The sequence below is a fragment of the Centruroides vittatus genome, unplaced genomic scaffold (genome assembly GCF_030686945.1).
Source record: "Centruroides vittatus isolate TY-2023 unplaced genomic scaffold, ASM3068694v2 contig_300, whole genome shotgun sequence".
NCBI lineage: Eukaryota > Metazoa > Arthropoda > Arachnida > Scorpiones > Buthidae > Centruroides > Centruroides vittatus.
In genome coordinates this window covers 1,588,423-1,607,501 of record NW_027121917.1, presented here as the reverse complement: position 1 = coordinate 1,607,501, position 19,079 = coordinate 1,588,423, and the positions used below count along the sequence as shown (strand labels likewise).

The following is a 19,079-nucleotide window of genomic DNA, read 5'->3' as shown; positions in this document are numbered from 1 at the left end:
AGGATTTTAATTAACTATATATATTTTAATAATATTGCTATGTACAGAACCTATTTATAATATAAATAATTTTAAACAGCTATCAACTGAGACTCTGTAATATTTTGTTTAAGATTGGACTGTCCAATCTGCAGCCCAGTGCTGTAATGTATGCCCGTGGTTCTCAATCCGTGATCTGCAGAACACGGGTGCTCCGTGAAGCCACTTCAAGTGTTCCGCAAAAAAATCAAGTATATAATTAAAAATTGTTGCAAAAGAAAATTCAATACAATATAAAATAATTTTTGTATGGGAATGTAATCAGCAAATGCCAGTGTCATCATCTACTAGACCACGTGTGCTTGCTTGATTTCAAAAACATTTGTCACCCCTGCTTTAAAGCTGATGTGTTGTAGGTGTTCCACAGAAAAAAATGTCAAAGTTTAGTGTTCCGTGACTTCAAAAAGATTGAGAACCACTGATGTATGCAACCCAACATAAAAACATAAACTTCCTTAAAGCATTGAGAACTTTATGTATGTATTTTTTAATTTTTTGAAATTTGCTTGGCATTGTAATATTTTTTATTAAAAAAATTGTCACAAGATGCCATTAGTATACACTTCTAAAGTGTCTTTTAAAATGTATATGGGTGTGTTTCCTAGTAAAGCCACTTAAAGCTGCTTTGTTAAAAGACAGTTAAGCTATTTCTGCTTTAAGTTAGTCACTGTAGGACTAGTGCAGTGAGGTTTACAAGTGTTGAAGACAGCAGTTAAGATGGCAATGGCTGTTATCATAAATTATATGCATATTATGTATTGTATCTCAAATGAAAAGATTTGGCTAATTTGCACCAAAATGGGCTACCCATTTTTTTAGTTTGGTTCACAAAAAATCATTTGCATTGGCTACTTTTGACTATAAAAGTTTGACTTGGCTACATTTTTGGCTACATAAATTATTTCATCATTCATTTTGGCTCATGAATAGATTTGCTAAACAAATCTGCATCACCTTTACTTGTAGTTTTATAGTTTGTGTGTGGCCTGAGACAAATTTTTCTTCAAATGTGGTCCTAGAAAGCCAAAAGGTTGGACACCTATGGTTTAAGATAAGTAAATTTTTTATCTATTCTATGCTTGTTAAAGACTTTAGAATTTTTTGAAATGCTTAAAAGTGTTTTTCTTCAAAAAAATAAAAGAAAGGAAGTCAACTGATAATTGACAACAGTTGGTGGTTGAGTTTGTTAAACTTACTGAGTATTTTATTTTCATCAATTTATGTCTCAGAAAATATGTTTGCTAGTTTATTAAACTAAAGTTTTGGAACTTCCAAATGTATCTAAAAAGTTATTTTTACAATTCATTAATAGAAAAAAGATGATGATATAATTTTATAATTTCATTTCATGCATTTAAAATTTCAGGTGCTCATGGACCACCAGATATTATTTATGGAAATGAGCCATATTTGTTGATTAGAAATACAGCCAAAGTAATTTTTCATTAATATTAATTTCATTTTATTTATATCAAATGAAATTTATGATGATAACTAATATTCTTTGTTTAGGAAATTTTGGATGAATTGTATAGTGAAACCACATTTTCAAATGAATCTTTGGAATCCAAAGAAAGTGAGTTTATTTAATAAAAATTATAGACTCGTTAAATATTTATATAAGATATGAACTATAGAATCAAAAATACAGTTTAATACCGATTATAATGTCATCTGATGTAACGACAATCCTAATATAATGTCAAATTTTTATTAGTCCTACGATTTTACTATACTAGATAATGTTAAAAAACCCACTTGTAACGACATAAAACCCTGTTTTAACATCATGAAACACTCCCAAATTTACAAAATTACAAATTTTGTAAATTTGTTACTTTTGTACTTTGTTATTTAACAAAGTACAAAAGTAATTTCTTTGTTAAATAAAATTTGTAATTTTATTTGACAAAGAAAATATCACATGTTCAGTCCTAGGGTCAGAGTTCACTTCCTAAAATGTCTCTCCACCTGACTTCAGTGGGGTGAGATTCACCACACTTTTAAACGATTGGTTATTATCAGTTATTATGTACTCATTTTAAAATTACTCTATACTAAATTGTTAAATATTCTATTATTTTTAATATAACATATTATATCAAATACTTTATAAACAAATAATTGAAACATTTTTAATTGACATACATTAGTTTAACCTTTTGTTGCCTTTTGATCTGACATTATTCTCAAAACTGGAAGTTTCGCTATTATTGAAACTTAAGACAAATAGAAATTTCTTATAAAAGATAATTTTTGAAATTTTTAATTACGTCAATGTAAACTTAGACATAACAATGTAAATAAAGTTGATTTAAACATGTAGTTTGCATTTTATATTAATACATACAATAATAAAATATTATCATCATAATAGATACAGTATACTGTATTAACATGAGGAAATAATTTTACGCTAATATGTATGATGTTAAATTAGAATGGATTTTATAATAGATTCTTGAACACACTTGGTACTTTTTATGGGACTGAAATTATGACCCTGCAGATAATGACACTTGGTTATAATGTCAAAAAATTGCTGGTCCCATGGATGATGTTATAAATGGGTTAAATTGTTTCTTTCATTCATTTTATAAATTTATTTAGCTAGCAATGTTATCACAATTAAATACAAACAACTTAACTTATTATTTAATTATAAATTGCAATTTTGCAGTTTTATTAGGGAAATATTATAGATTACTATACAATTCATTAATTTTTTCAAACTAATTACAGTCGAGTTTGCATAAGTCGACACCCCAAAGGGAAGTGGAAAGGTGTCGAGTTATCCAATATGATGACTAAAACGAAGTCAGAAAAAACCACAAAACTACAGTTAGGAAAATACAGTAGTGCTTTATACAGTACATTCAATGTATCTCTCTGACCATCCATCACTGGCTCTAAAGTGGTTTCTACTCAAAGTACCTCAGTGATTTTCATTGCTTTTTGTTTCAGTATGGGCCCTGAAACAGGAAGATTTGATGAACGAATTTGCTTTAGCCAATATATCAGAACATCTTCGACATCTTTGTACAGTGACTTTCTCTGGCATTTTCGAGACAGTGTGACGGAGATCCAAGAGAAAGTTTCTTAATTTCCTCTTTTTTTCTTCAGAATTTTTACCAATGTTGTTCTTGGAAGATTTATTGTTTTGCAAATTCGGCTTGCAAAGTTTTATTACATTCAAATTCAGATACAAGTTTGTATTTTTCCTCCAGTGTAAGCATTCATAGGTTTCAGATATTCATTTCTAACAGAAATGTGAAACACTTGCTGCAAATAATGCATGAATGAAAGGTGAGAAAATGCAAAATTAGATTCTGCTGTGACATTAAGCTGTGTCATTTTTTTCAGGAGGGGAGTCAATTTATCAGATGTCTAAATGAATGTGGGACAGAAAAATATGTCGATTTATCCTGTGGTGACGAGTTAAATGGTGTCAAATAAACCAAAGTTTTTTTAATATTGATGCCTATGTAAGTCGGCCGGGACCACAGAAAAACTGACTACTTAACTGATGGTGTCTAATTATACCTATGACAACTTATGCAAACTTCGACTGATTTTCAAACAATTAAGTAAATATGTTCCTTACTAGTAAGTCCAAAAAATAAGATTGAATATACTTTAAACATAACTGTATGCAGTCGGTGATTGGTTAACGAACATAATTCGTTCCAAGACCACGTTCGCTACTCGAATTGTTTATTAACCAATTATCAATTTACCATAGATTTTTATGGTAATTTGATTAATTTGTTCTGGAGACCCCAAAAAGTAAAAAATTATATACTTTCTTACTATGTTTATTTACATGTAATAACAAACTAAAAGCAATCTCTCCATTTTTTCATGGATGGCACATCTTTGTTTCTTAGACATGATTTTTGTTACTCCTTTATCTGCTTGAGTCTTTTTGATTATATCTTTCTTAGCTAAGATTGTATCTACTGTAGACCTGTTGAAGACATCTGCCTATAATATCAGACATCTTCCCACTCTCTACCTTGGCTATTATCTCTTGCTTAGTTTCTATAGTGAACATAGTTTTTGACACTCCACTCTTTTTAGACCCCGTAATATTATCAGTTTCCTTAAATAAAAAGTTCAGAAAAACACTTACAAAAATTCAGAGAACAGAAATTAACTAGTGCAAAAAAAGGTATGTATACAACTGTGAAAGTCTCATTCCAAAAATCATTCATAGATGCCATTAAAATATACTTTTACAAATGTTAAATGCAGTGCCGCTTTTTCTTGTGTTTGTTCTGTGAGCTGTTCATTATCCAAACATGTGTTTGTTGTTCGAACATAAAAATCTTTGGTGAAAGTGTTTGTTGTTTGATTTGTTCACAGTTCAAACTGTTCATTAACCGATCACCTACTGTACATAAATAATTGTAAATTATTATTTCAAATAAATTTGAACTTTTTCAATTGTAAACAAAAAGTGTTATTTTTCACTACTTGTGTAAAGAATTTAAATGGAGTTAAATATTTTAATTTAAAGATAGAAAACAATTAAATGCTCTTAAGTTAACTAATTAACAGTATATAACAGTTTAGAACTGACTAACAGTTTCAATCTTAAGAATTCTTCAATAATTAAAAAAGATTTGCCTTTTATATATATATATATATATATATATATTAGAAATAAGCTAATTTATTAATTTTTTTTTTTTTTTTTTTTTTTTGTATAAATTAAAAAACACAGTTGTTTCTAAAAATTCTTTAGACAATCACCATTTTCTTTCTTGTTCTAGAACAAACTGTTGACGACCAGACCTTTCTTTTGAGGCTACTTAGCCGTCCAGTTAAAAAAGTTCCTTAAAAAACAAAAAGAGTCCAATTAAAATTTCTAAAATTGGAATAGTGGTAACCTTACGACGTCTTAGTATTTCCATCCCCTATACAAAAAAAAAAAATTTTTACCATCCAACGAAAATTTAGAAAACTAATTTATTAAGTTACAGAATTTGATTTAAAAGTAGATGATTAGGCTACTATTCTACTAAGATTAATAATTAATTCTGGAAGAAATTCACAAGAGTTAGATGAGATGATCATAGAGGCCCCTCTACATGATCACCATAATTGTCCCTGAAAGTGTTAAATTGGAAGTGCTGCACTGCAGTTAGATATTGCTCAAGAGTGCTATCATGTTGGAACTATAATAATTATAGGGCTTATAGGGAAACATCAGTCAGTTAAAATATTATGTAACAGATCACCAAATACTTTTATCCAATTAATAATTTTTTATATAACACAGGTATAACAAGTTGGTCCTTCCAAATTTGACTGACCAGCAGACCTGATATTTCATTGCTTGAGTAAATAAAGAATTTGTAACTGCCTAATAATGAGTGCTGCACTTCAGCATTTGTAAACTGTACTTTCTCAACCTAAAGAATGTTTGATAAAAAGGCTGGATTTTCCTTTAAAGTGATCATTGCAAAAATGCACTAATCAACACATTGTGATTATCTTTGGACATCAATACTTGCATTGATAATGGCTGGAGTGCATCATCCTATATTTGGAACAGTGACAAGCCATATACCAAACTGGCTTTTTTTTTATTGTTGTATGGGTTGGTCATGACATATTCCAAAACATTGACAACTGCATATGCATACTGTGAAGTTTTTCAGTTGGCCTATGAACCTTAGAATTATAATTATGATTACATGCCTTGTTTAGTAGATCAATGTCACATGAGTCTTAGTAGAAATTGACAATGATTAATTATATTGCATAAACGTTTTTATTTATCCATATAATTTCAACATATATATACATATATATATATATATATATATATATTATGTGTGTGTGTATTATATATATCGGGTAGCCAACAAGTTGATCGCAATCGATGTCTTGACTTAATGTATTATATTTGTAATCGAACGCAACAGAATGCTTGCAGTTATGACTCGACTCATAAGCAGTGCACCTCATACTGAAACACAGTGTATAAACATAGAATGTATTTCATACTCCCCCTCCCCACTTAGACTATGCCTATGACAATAAGTCGATCGCAGCAATAAGTCGATCACATTTTTAAGATAAAAAGATGTTATGTGCACAAAAGTTGGGCACCCCTGATATATATGATAACTTTTTTTAAGTGAAAGAGAAAAACTGTTTTGTATGTAGGAAGTCAATGGGGAAAAGGTAAAGAGGGTGTTGAATCCAAATATTTTCAAGATGAATGAGGGGTGCGAGCATAATGGGGGTTTGGTTTGTGACACTGAGACAGGTCACTTTTACATAACAAGCTGTTTATTTGGAAAATACATGATGCTTACACAATTTCGGTCAAGAACTTCTTCTCTAGGACAGAAATAAAACATGGAAAGTTCAGTCTATAGTTCCCCATTGTCAGTTATCCATCATTAATGTGAGGTCTAACAGCAATCTGACAGTTTTGATGGTAATCAGATGGCCCCAGAGCAGACTGGTTGAAAGTTAGACTTTGTTATTGGTGGAACAAAGATGAAGTCACAGACGACACACGACAAGCAGCTTGAGCTAGGGAGAAATGACTCTCCTTGTCCTTTTTTTTTTTGGGAGTTTTAAAGGATTTATCCCAAAATTCTTTTGTTTGGTCCTGATTTTCTCTCTCCACCTCTTAATTGGTCCTTTTCTTGTTTCAAGGTGAAATTAGACAACCAGATCAGGTGTGGGAAAGATCATTCTCCATTAGTCAATTTCACACTTTCATTCGACTTTCTCTGAAAGTGTTGATCGAACTTAACTTTCTCTTGTATCTCACACAATGATATTTTCTTTTCTGACACCTAAGAATTTGTATATATCTTTATTAATTACAACTTGTGATGATTTTTTTTCAGAGGAATGCTAAATTTCTTCATTTACTTCCAAATTTTGTCATCTCTACATGTGTCAGAGTCAAAGCTTGATTTTCTGATTGACGTTCTAAACATTCCAACATGTTAGTTCGTGTCAATTTGTGACCTTACGAGGTCAATCATATTGTTTATTTTATATCTTCTTAACAGATCTATTTTACACATTTTTTATTCACAAAATATTTTCTTTAGCTGAGGCAAACTTTTGTATGTTTAATAAGGGATTCGGATTCTGTCTAGGACCTCATGTGTTACATGTTAGATCTTATATGGATTATAAATAGATAGAGTAAATGGTCTGACACAAAATTAAGTTCAGTGGAGAAAGTTTTTTACCACTGGTCCAGAAAAGGCTGAAAATTTGAGAGGAAAATATCCTAGGATTGTCAGAAGCACAGAAAGTTCCCAATTGTTGGTTTTTTTCTAGCTTGTGGCATCAGTTTACACTAACTAATTGACTGATGGACCCTTCTCCTTTTTTCCCAGCTTCTTGGCTGTCTGTTAATTAATCTGTTGGTCCTGTCCATTATAGGAACCAGTCAATGTTATTTGCTGTTGTTCCTGGTTGGAGAAAGAAGGATGACATGGTGTCATTATCACACAAAACAATCACATTTTGAAAGGTTTTTTAATTTGTAGACATGAAAATGATCTTTTCTTCCAAAATACACTAAATCTACATTAAAATTAAATTTATTTCTAATTATTAAATTTATCATTAGATGGCAGTCTAACCACCTATCTAGTCAAATTGTTTTATATGTAATCATTAAATTATCCTCGTTACAGTCCAATGAATAATTCAGTAATTTGGTTTGATATTAGCATTGGATAAGTTCGAATGGCTCAATTGAATGGTACCTATATCACCAAGTCTTTACCCAATGAATTTTTTCTTTGGAAAATTCAAAATATATGAAATCAATCATTAAATGCATGTGATGTGCAAAAGCATATCTGATTACTTGTATTATCATAAGTAATAAAATATTGTTAGCTATGCAGTTCTGTGATTGCACAGATAATGTGTTAATTGTTGCTAAAGATGGTTGTTTTGAGACTGTAAAATGAATGTGTAAGTATCAATAATTTATAGTGTTTTCTATTTATTTTTGATGTTATTTCTCACTATATAATTCATTTTTTTTGTTTTCCAATTCAGTTTGATGTTTGAAATGCAATGAGAGCAAAAGTTATTTATTTTATCATTCTTTACAATCTTACAATTGACACTGTTGCCATTACATACTAAGATAGTAATCACTTCCATTAATTAACATAGAGAAAAATTGCTGCATAGTTTATTGCCAATTAGAGTATTATTTTTAACACTGTGTAATTAGTGAGTGTATCCAATTATTTTAAATCAAAATAATTTTTAACATACTAGTTTCAGCCATCATAAGTACAGATGGTCATATGTTGGAACCATGTTGCCAACTTTTCAAAATTGCTGAACCAGACATTTTAAAATTAGGATGTTATACTGACGCATGCGCATGCCAGTTCTAAACCAGTTAGGGACTTGTGTTGAAATAAACTTAATATTTGCAAAGTACTCGCAAAAATTTTTATAAATTTATTTTGTTTTATTGTGAAACGTAGTTTACATTGAGCATGATTTGCTGGCAAAAGCGAAAAACAGAGAGAATAAGACGTCAGACATGACGTCATTTCTGGCAAATTTTACCATTTCATGAATCGCTTCAAAGTTCAGAACTGTCAAAGCTTTTTCACTACTGAAAAAATTTTGCCGGCAATCATATTCCCATTAGTTATCACATGGTTCTTGTTATTTTCAAGATGGCTACAGAAACTTTCACATGCAATAGAGTAAATGTTGTACTTACAGATTTTTAATAGTCTTCTCACCCAGCATTGTTTTCTTTTTGACGTATCTTTCTTTCCCAATAAACAAAGAAACATGGTTAACAATGAAATATTGAAAGCAGCCATTTTGTTTTTTGAGATGGCATTTTTTCTTGCTTGTAAATGATTGGCTCCTTAAAATTCACAATCGCTTTTCACTTTTGGTTGTATGGGTCACTTTCGCTAAGCAAATAAAAATTGCTTTTTGCTTTTATCATTCACTTTTACTATCTGCTCAGTCTGAATTAACCTTAATTTCATAATGTCTATGAAAACTGGACAAATTAATAATTAATCCAGATCATGAGTTTAAAAACCTGCTTGTCCAGGCAAAAACTAGTTTGGTGGCAACACTAGTTGGAACTAACTGTAATGTCTTTATAAATTGGTTGAATTAACTCTGTAATTAGTTTTATTCATAGAAAAGTATAAATTAGTCAAAAATTATGTTAGCATCACTAAGTCTACTTTGTTATTTTGTATTTTACTGCAAGAATAACATAAATATTATTCTATTTATTTTTTTTAATTTTTATTAGATAAGATGGTTCTTAGTGGTTATGGTAGTAGTGCATCAATAGGAAAAATGCATGGATTTGGTAATACTTTTCAAACATCTGGTGAGTTTCAAAAATGAATAGTATTTTATCTTGTTATTCTCTGATACGTGATATACTTCATATTTAATTATATATATCCAGAAAATGTAAGAGAAAAAATGGCAAAGGGAATTTCTTCTGTAATGGATAAACTTCTTGTCGAAGACAAAAATCCAAAACTTCAAAATGAATTTTTGACTGAAGGGTTTTTACAATATCAGCCAGTAACAATAGAACATCATGGATATGAAAATTCTGCTGAAAGTGTTAGTTCAGAACTTAAAAAAGAACAACAAAATACATTAACAAAGCCAAAGATTCAGAGAAGTATGTTTATGTAATTTAATTCTAATTTTCTTTAATTCACTGAATATTATTTGTTTATTAAAAATTTTTATTTTTAGAACATATGCCAGGGAAGGCTGGAGGTGGTTGGGATGATGATGATTATAAAGAGAATCAAGATAGTAAGGATATAATTGCAGAAAGCAACACATCTAAAGATTCATTAGATAGGTAATAATTAAGGGCTTACTTTTCTCATACTCTAAATTATAAAATTTTGCATAAATTTCAGATTACAAACACAGTTTTGTTTTGCTGAATTTTATGCAATTGTAAGACATAAAATACATATAAACCTGTTTTTTTACAAAAAATTTGTTTTAAATCATAGATTATTATAATTCAATCTATCACACTTAACTATAACTCACAGAATCTAGTCTCTACAGATTTCTTTACTGAAAAATGTCATAGAAGCTGCATTGCTTTTTCTGACATTCCTTGCCTTTGAGAGGTGAACACTTGGTTATATTGGGAAATTTCTCCACTTCAACAGAGTTTGTAGGGACACCTAAATATTTATGTGTCAAATTAGAAAGAACAAAATTTTTCAGCGATAGCTGGCATTTTCCAAAACTTTACAAATGAAATGAATCCATCTATGTTTCAAGTGAGAAATTTCAGCCTGCAGTGAAGTGATCAAAAGGTTACCTGTAAAGGAAACTGCTGAAATTGAAAAAACTTCTTTTAGCATGGATATTTTGTTGGGACAGAAGATAACGGAAAACGTCAGCAACTGCATACTTGGCTGAATGAAATTTGAACCTTATCTTTGAAACAGTGGCTATATCTTGGCTTGAATAACTGGCATCAGGATAATATACTGTATAATGGACTTTGTCAGTAATTGCAAAAATACTTCCTGTAAAAAGTTGTTTCTTTATGGAGAATGGAAATATTTCTCTTTAACCTTGGAATGAATCCAACACATCACACTTAATTTTTTCATATGCTTGGTGAACTGTCACTTAGCAAGTTTCAAACCAAGTTGTGAGTGACTGCAGCTTGGAGAAGCATGCTCAGCAATAAATTTCAAATCTTCTGAAAGGAACTTGCTATTAAACATCTCTTGTAATTCTTTCAACATTGTTGTGTCAACAAACAATTTAAACAATTAAAAGTTGTTTAAATTATAAAATGCATATACATTAACACAATTACTATCAAACAAATGATTAGTCTCATGCAAAGGAATTTTGTAAAGTTCAATATTTACATGCATTATTCTTCAATTTATTCTTTTTAGAAGCATTATAAAGCATTAAAACTTATTTGATAGTTTTATTATATACTAATCATTCATTTCATTTCAAACTTAGCATTAACATTTCAATATATATAAATTTTGAAATATCATTTATGATATTTGAATTGGAGCATTAGCAAACCCTCTTCTATGAGGTTCTTGAACAGAATGGTGTTCATTCTCAAAATCTGTTCAATTGATTTTGATTAAACTTTGCTATTTTCCATTAATTCTGTCAAGAAATCCAAAAATGCAATAAAAAATGGGGGTTCATGACTTTGTTTTTGACATATAACATTGTTTCACAAATGCGCATGACAAAGCGATATTGTACAAATTACATGACTTTGTCATGCGATTTTTTACAGTTGCTAGCATGTCTTCTATGGTTTTTACTGTAGAATCGAATTCATGTAGAATCATTCTCAAAGTTTAATGGACCAAATTTGATGAAACTTTGCTATTTTCCATTATTTGAGATGAGGAATCTAAAAGTATAAGTAAGGGTTCATTTAAATGTAAAAAAATAGGGATTGAGAGGTTTTCGATATATAGAAGACTTAAACTAATAATGTCTGTGCTGTCTAATACAACTGAGCATATCTAACAGAATTTAGGCCTAGAAATCAAAAATAAAAACAGCATTGTGTGCGCCTGATGGAAAATAGGTGTAAAATGAACAAAACACAAGAAAAAAGCAATTGATGAGGATTGCTTTGTTCTTCAATTGTCTCTCCACATTATCAAGTGCAAGAATCATCTCTCTGTACCTGGCCAGTGCAAGGATCATGACTCCCTGTAGCCTGCAGGGACAAGGATTGCCTCTTTTGTGCCTAACAAGTACAGGGTTAGCTTCTTTATTTCCAACTCTGTCTCACTTCTATTACAATAGAACAAAATTGTGCGATGTCTTAGTAATAAAGTAGAAACTCTGAATATAAATGTATTAATATTTATTATTATATTGGGTTGTTCGGAAAGTAATTTCGTTTTTTTATTACTAGAAGAATTAGATGTATTTTTACCAGCCAATTTTATTTTAAACCACATTTTCATTATATACTTCGACAGCTGACATTTTAAGGCTTATTTGTAAAAAATTTTGTTTGATTCTGTACAATTGTTTTTTTTCGGTGACCCATCAAATATGGAAAATCTAAAGCATCATTTTTGGCATATTTTGCTTTTTTATAACTAAAAAATCAAAATGCTGTTCAAACAGGAAAAAACTGTGGTACATGTTTAGAGAAGATGTGTTGAGAGAAAGACAGTGCCAAAACTGGTTTACAAAATTGCGTTCTGGCAATTTCAATATCGAAGATACACCACATTCTGGATGGCCATTTGAAGCCAATGAAAACAAAATAAAGGTACTGATTGAAGCAAACTGCATATAACAACACGTATAACAACACGTGAAATCACATTAAATCTGTTAAATTGAACTGTTTATTATTACTTAAAAAGAATTGGTTTCGTTTCAAAGCTCGATATATGGGTTCCACATGTTATTAACGAGAGATGCTCTCTATGGTGGGATTTTAAAGAAATTTGTTTTTGAGCTTTTACCAGACAATTTAACAATTGATTCGAAAGTGTACTGCCATTGAGTAAACAATTTGAGTAATATCATCAAATAGAAAAGGCCAGAATTGATCAACAAACAAAGTGTAGTGTTTTACCATGATAATGCCAAATTTCACACAAGTTTGGTAACTGGTCAGAAACTGTTATAACTTAGATGGGATGTGTTATCACACCGACCATATTTGCCAGATCAGGCATACTCAGATTATTACTTGTTCCGGTCTATACAAATTTTTTTTAACTGTAAGACATTTACTTGAAATGACAATGTCAAAAATCACTTGGATCAGTTTTTTGTAATCAACGATCAAAATTTTTACGAATGTGAAATCATGCTACTACCAGAAACAATGACAACAGGTATTTGACCAAAATGGTCAATATATAATTCAATAAAATATTTATTTATTATAAGAATATTGTGTTTATTTTTCTATGGAAAAAACGAAATTACTTTCCGAACAACCCAATAACTTAATAACTTTTAAAGTAAATTTAGTGTCTAATATCGTTAATTTTATATTATTTTTTAAATTTTATACATAGTAACTATTTGTAACTAATTTTAATATTCTTTATATTAAGGCTAATACTAGAATTCTATTATGAATGATAAGTATGATCTGATAACATTTTTGTCAATATTTTGGTGTATTTAACCTGCAATGGCATATAACTTTCAGAAAATTGTTAGAATGAAAATAAAATCTCTGCATCCCCTACTCTACTATTTACCCTGCACTTATGGAGTAGCCATTACTCCATAAGAATGAATTTGTAATTGCAATTTAAAATAAGTGCATAACTTACTCTATCACATAATCCAAATCCCCTTTCAAATTGTTTTTAAACACAGATAACCTACAGATTATATGTATGTAACAAATAAGAGATTTGATTTGAATTTTTGATATTAAACAGAGAATATGAACTGATTCATATTGCTATAATTAGATTGAAAACTTATTGTATTAATTCAGTTTGTTTTTGGATATTAGATATATTAAATTGATTATATTTATAATTTTTCTATTGGAATATCAGAACTGAACCATTGTCTCAAGCAGACTGTACTGAAGAACAGAAAGTTGTGGAGCAATTTACTCATTTATCTGCGTGCTTTCCTCCAACATTTACTGAAATTATTGAAGCTAGAAAACAGTTGGTTTTGTTCATTTATCTCATATAAAATTAACTGCATATAAATTATTAAAAAACTCTTTTCTTTACAGATGTTCATATTTGAATTGTGATAAGATAATTGATTTACTTTCACAAAAATTTCAATTACCAGAAACTGATGTTAAAATGGTAAAGTTATATTCATATTTATTTCTTAATAGTTAAGATACTACTAATTTGTAAAAGTCTTTATATCTAATATCTTATATTATCTCATTAATAAATCTTTAAAATTAAATTAATATATAGATATTATATGAATGGTTTTGGTGTAGATGATGATAAACATCGTAATGAAAATTTAGAAACAGTGGAAAAATTAAATGTCTTAAGAAGTTTTCTGCTTCGTTTGCTTTAATCAGAGCTATAAAGTGCATATAAGATTTAAATTGAAATATATTGTTGTTTTGCTGTTAGTAAGCAGCATAACATATTCTACTAATGGAAATATCTCTTATCATCTTTTTCACCTGAACCTTTCATATTTTTGATTGTTATGTGTATATATACACTGAATGATTACTACATTAGGAACACCTGCTTAATAATGGGTTGGTCCATCTTTCTGAGTGATCACAGCTTGCAAACACCAGGTATAAACTCTACAAGATGCCAAACATTCTGTATTCTTAACTTGATCCATGCCTGCTCAAGCAATTTTGTCAGTTGGTGCATATTTCATGGAGGAGTGGGTGACAACCTGACACACATTTCAGCATATTGCTATCATGTTCAATAGGGTTGCAGTCTGGTGAGTTTGACAAACAAGGCAGTGTATGAAATTAATTATTGTGTTCTTCCAATCATTCCCAAGTGAGCCTTGCCTGGTAACATGTGCCTTATTATATTTATCTTTGTCAGGAAACATAGCCTGGAGATATGGATGTAGTTGATCACCTAACAGATCCCTGTATTGTTCACCATTCAAGGGTTATAGGATGACAAGCAATCGCCCTAGGCCTTGCCAAGAGAATGCACTTCAAACCATGATATCACCATCACCAGCTTGTGGAACTGCAACTGTGCAACCAGGGGATGCAGCTTCATGCTGATTAAGCCAGATTTGGGCTCTGCCATCAGTGTGGTTCACACGAATCAAGACTCATCACTCCAGACAACTTTCTACATGTCCAAAATTCAATGATGACTTTCCATTGCCCATGCAAGGTGTTATTTGCAATTTCACATGGTCAACAAAGGCACTCATGCAGGTCAATGGCTATTAAACCCCAGCCGATGTAAGGTATGTCACATGGTCATTATTGAAATCTGTCTTGTATGCTGTTGTGCTGGTGGGTAAGCTGTTCCACTGTGATACATCTTTACTCAGATGCCAGTCAAGCTTGACATTTGATACATCTCTGGGATCAACCACATTTGGCTGGTCACTGTGTGATCTTGTGGTTGTTTGTGCATGATCCATCTACTCATGGTAAACCCTGGACACGAAAACAACCAACTAATACAGCTGTTTCAGAAATACTGGTACCTACCCTGCAGCCTCAATGATTTGTTTGTGCTCAAAGTTGCCTCATTTGCCCATGATTGGCAACTATTGCCTTCACTATGTAAATGACAGATCAACACATCACAATTGCAGCAATTGTGATGTGTTGATCTGTCAATTTGGTAATTACGGGATATCACTTTACCACTTCTGAGATGGTGCTGACATGATATTTATAATGCAGTGATCATTCATTGTGTATATGTATGTATGTATGTATATATATATATATATATATACACAGCACAACACGTTGTGACTCTCAAAACAGCCACATAGCGAAATTCACATCGTGGTTTTCATGATATTTGACCACTATGCATTGCGGTCATTAAGAAAAGCATATGCATTCTGAATGTTAGCTGATGCAACCACGATAGAGGGTGATACAATGCACAGTGGTCAATTATTTCTTTCAAATGTCAATAACACCTGTTTTCCAATAACAATTATAAAAAAAAAGTGCACCTGTAAGAAGATTTCATTTATAAAATGTACCAAGAATGTGATGTTTTTGCAGTAAATGTTTTTGTGACAATTATGACACAAGAATTTGTCTATGCTCTGTACAGAGGAACAAGAATGATGATGAATAAGTTTGATTGAAATTCTTTCAGAAAGACTAGATATGTTCTATGTAATAACATTATAGAAATATACTTTTATATGTTTTAATATTTATCCATTTATTAAATAATACTAAATATAGCAATTTGCTGTTTTATTTTGAAAATGTACCAATTTAATCATTGCATCACATTTTTAAAAATATTTCAAGTAGTGTTGCAATGATTATTATTTCCTACTTGAAATTATCAATATTGAAATTGTATTATTATTATTATTAATTATAATGAAATTATTTGTTGTTCATTGAAAAAAATTTGTAAAAAATGTCAGTAGATCTTGAACCAAGGACTAACAGTATAGTAGTTAAGAGCCTTTGCTACTACACTTTGACAGAAATCTGTAGATAGGAATATGTGTCCTAGTCCTTTATGTTTTAGCACTAGTGAAGGACTATTATAGAAGTAAATTTTATTTAGAGGTCTTTTTCTGTCCTCATGTCCTCTCCTTGTTAGTGCTGCCTATATGCATATTATATTAAGTTAAAAAATCTTATTCTAATTTAAGCCATAGCCTCTGTGGTACAACCCATACAAACTGACATTCAGCCTGCCATGTGCATTTTGTAACTTCTATTTAAAAATAAAAGATCACTTGAGGCTTATGCTAACACAATGGGGCCCATATTGGCCTAATGTTTGTCACCATCCAGGTCCACCACATCAAATACCAGGTCCCCAGAGCAGTAGGCTAATGCCTTAACTACCTTAGCCATCCAACTGGCAATATATATATATATATATATATGTATATTATACTGTATATTATACATATATACCAAATATGACATTATATATAATGTCATATTTGGTATATATTCCTGGGCCAAAATTCGTTGGCAGACCAAAGCTGCTTCATGTTCAAACATTTACTCATTGCACTTCCTTAAAATACCATGTTTGCTTAAAATGCTCAGCATCAACACAAGATGTTTATGCTGAGTGTTTTAAACAAACATTGGCAAGATCTGAACTAGAAAACAGAATCAACCAGGGGAGGAACAACAAATATTGGAAAACAGAATAAAACTTGTTCCTATAATCGAAGCAATATTATTGTGTAATCAGTAGGAATTGGCAATCTGTGGTCATCATGATTCTGGTAATATATATATCTGAGGAACTGCAAAAGAACGGCGGAAATGTTCGTGCAGCATTTTGTTATAGAGCAAAAGATGATGTCAATCTACAGGCTACTTTGGAGATACTGTACCAGATTATAAGTATCTCAGTCCAAAAATCCAAACTTCTATATTATATGCTTGCAATGATATTCTGCTGAGATAAGTTGTTAGCAATGTTAACAAGGCCAAGTGTTTTATGTTGGATGAAACTTAAGATATGAAAACTTTGCTCAATGCTACATATATGTGCCAGATATGTTAACACTGAAACAAAAATGCTTTGTGAAGATTTTCTGAATTTTGTCCCTATATCAGATTTAACTGCACAGGACTATCTGATCTTATTTTGATTAGTCCCAGATCGTTTGGCATTGACACGGCATAACTTCATGGTCAAGAATATGATGGAACAACAGCAATATCTGGTGCCTTTAATTGGGCACAAGCATGTTTCTTAGATTCATCTACTTGCAATTTAAACTCACTGTGCCTCTCATTCATTGAATCTGATTTTGTCCAAGGCTTGTGAAGTTGTAGATATTCAAAACTGCATTAATGTTAAAGTGCATGATTTCTTTAATCCACCAAAACTAAAACATATTTTTTGTAAAGAAATTGAAAACTCAGAATTTACTGTAGTATAAACATTAAAACTTTGAAAAGAAACAGGGAGACACTGAAGTGGAATATACCATTCTGTGAGTAATTTCTTTGAGCTTTGATGGAAGTATTGGAGTCTTTAGATATAATTACAAACTAGAGAGATGCAGATACATCACGAGATGCAACACTGCTAAAGAATGCAATTTTACAATGCAGTTTTACAATACAGTTTTTGCTATTATTGTTTGTCTTACTTCAAGTGTTCAGCATTGGTTTTCCGCTTAGTAAGCATTTACAAAAAATAAACACTGACCTTAAATATGTCGACTGCTGCTCAGAGGGACTACAAACTGTATGCAATATTGCTGACAATCAGTTTTACCAAATCTTTGAGGAAACAAAAAGAATAAGCGAAAACTTGCAATTGTGAATATTCCCAGAATTAAGGGCAGGAAGAAGCATTCTCCAAATCGATATATTCATATACCTGAAGATTACTATTGTGTCACAATTTATATTCCACTCATAGAACTTTTGTTTCTAAACTGGAGCATAGGTTCATTCGAAACAGTGATATATTTAATAGATTCCGAATACTATTTCCATCTTCAAATTTTCTTCTTATGTTCAGTAAGAAAGAACAGGATTTAACAATTAGTGTAGAATCATATGCTATCAATCTCAACAAACCACCTTCTGACATGATTTCTGAGTTCAAATTATACAGGAAATGCCAAAATATAGAAAATCTTTCATATAAGACAGCAATTGATGCACTAGCTAAGGGCAATAAGGACATTTTTTTCCAATGAATTCAAGTTGCTATAAATCCTTGCAAATTTTCTTGTATCAACTGCAGCTGCTGAAAAATCATTCTCCATCTTAAAAGGAATTAAGACTAATCTCTGAAATACAACATTCCAATACAGGCTGAATGTATTGGCAATATCCTCCATTCACAAAGAACTGCAGGTGAATGTAGATGAAATTATAAACAAGCTAGTGAAAAAACCATTTTGTATGTAGCTTTGATATATATCCTGTATATAGCCTTCTTGGCAAGAATCACATTCATCTACCCTTTATTAATGACGTTTTTATGCTTTATGCATGAAATTTTTTTGTAATTTTGTCTTTACTTATTTTTATTTCACATGTAAATTCTTTTTTTTTTCTAAATTATCTTAAAATAACATGAGAATAAAGATATGATTCATTAATGTATAAAAAAATAATTCAATTCTTCAAACAAAACATTAAGTATTTTTTAAGTATTTAAAATACTTAATGTTTTGTTTGAAGAATTGAATTATTTTTTTATACATTAATGAAACATATCTTTATTCTCATAAAAATAATCATTTTTTATGCTAATACATTCAACTTTATGGGTTTTCAATTTTCTATAAAAAGATATGTTATGATATCTGTGAAAAATTTTTAAAAATCATTCAAATGT

General features: G+C 30.5%; 1 protein-coding gene across 3 annotated transcripts in view; it reads left to right on the top strand.

Annotated features, from left to right (window-relative positions):
• The window catches only part of LOC136972689 (AP-4 complex accessory subunit tepsin-like), a 37,135-nt gene that overhangs the window by 17,251 nt on the left and 805 nt on the right, over window positions 1–19,079 (top strand). For 2 of the 3 annotated variants that reach the window (XM_067267296.1, XM_067267295.1), the window contains exons 5-11: window positions 1,406–1,473; window positions 1,552–1,615; window positions 9,341–9,421; window positions 9,503–9,727; window positions 9,805–9,916; window positions 13,623–13,739; window positions 13,811–13,889. In XM_067267296.1, coding sequence (XP_067123397.1) covers window positions 1,406–1,473; window positions 1,552–1,615; window positions 9,341–9,421; window positions 9,503–9,727; window positions 9,805–9,916; window positions 13,623–13,739; window positions 13,811–13,889 — 746 coding nt within the window. The remainder of the gene's footprint in view (window positions 1–1,405; window positions 1,474–1,551; window positions 1,616–9,340; window positions 9,422–9,502; window positions 9,728–9,804; window positions 9,917–13,622; window positions 13,740–13,810; window positions 13,890–19,079) is intronic. The other variant, XM_067267297.1, reaches the window with a different exon arrangement.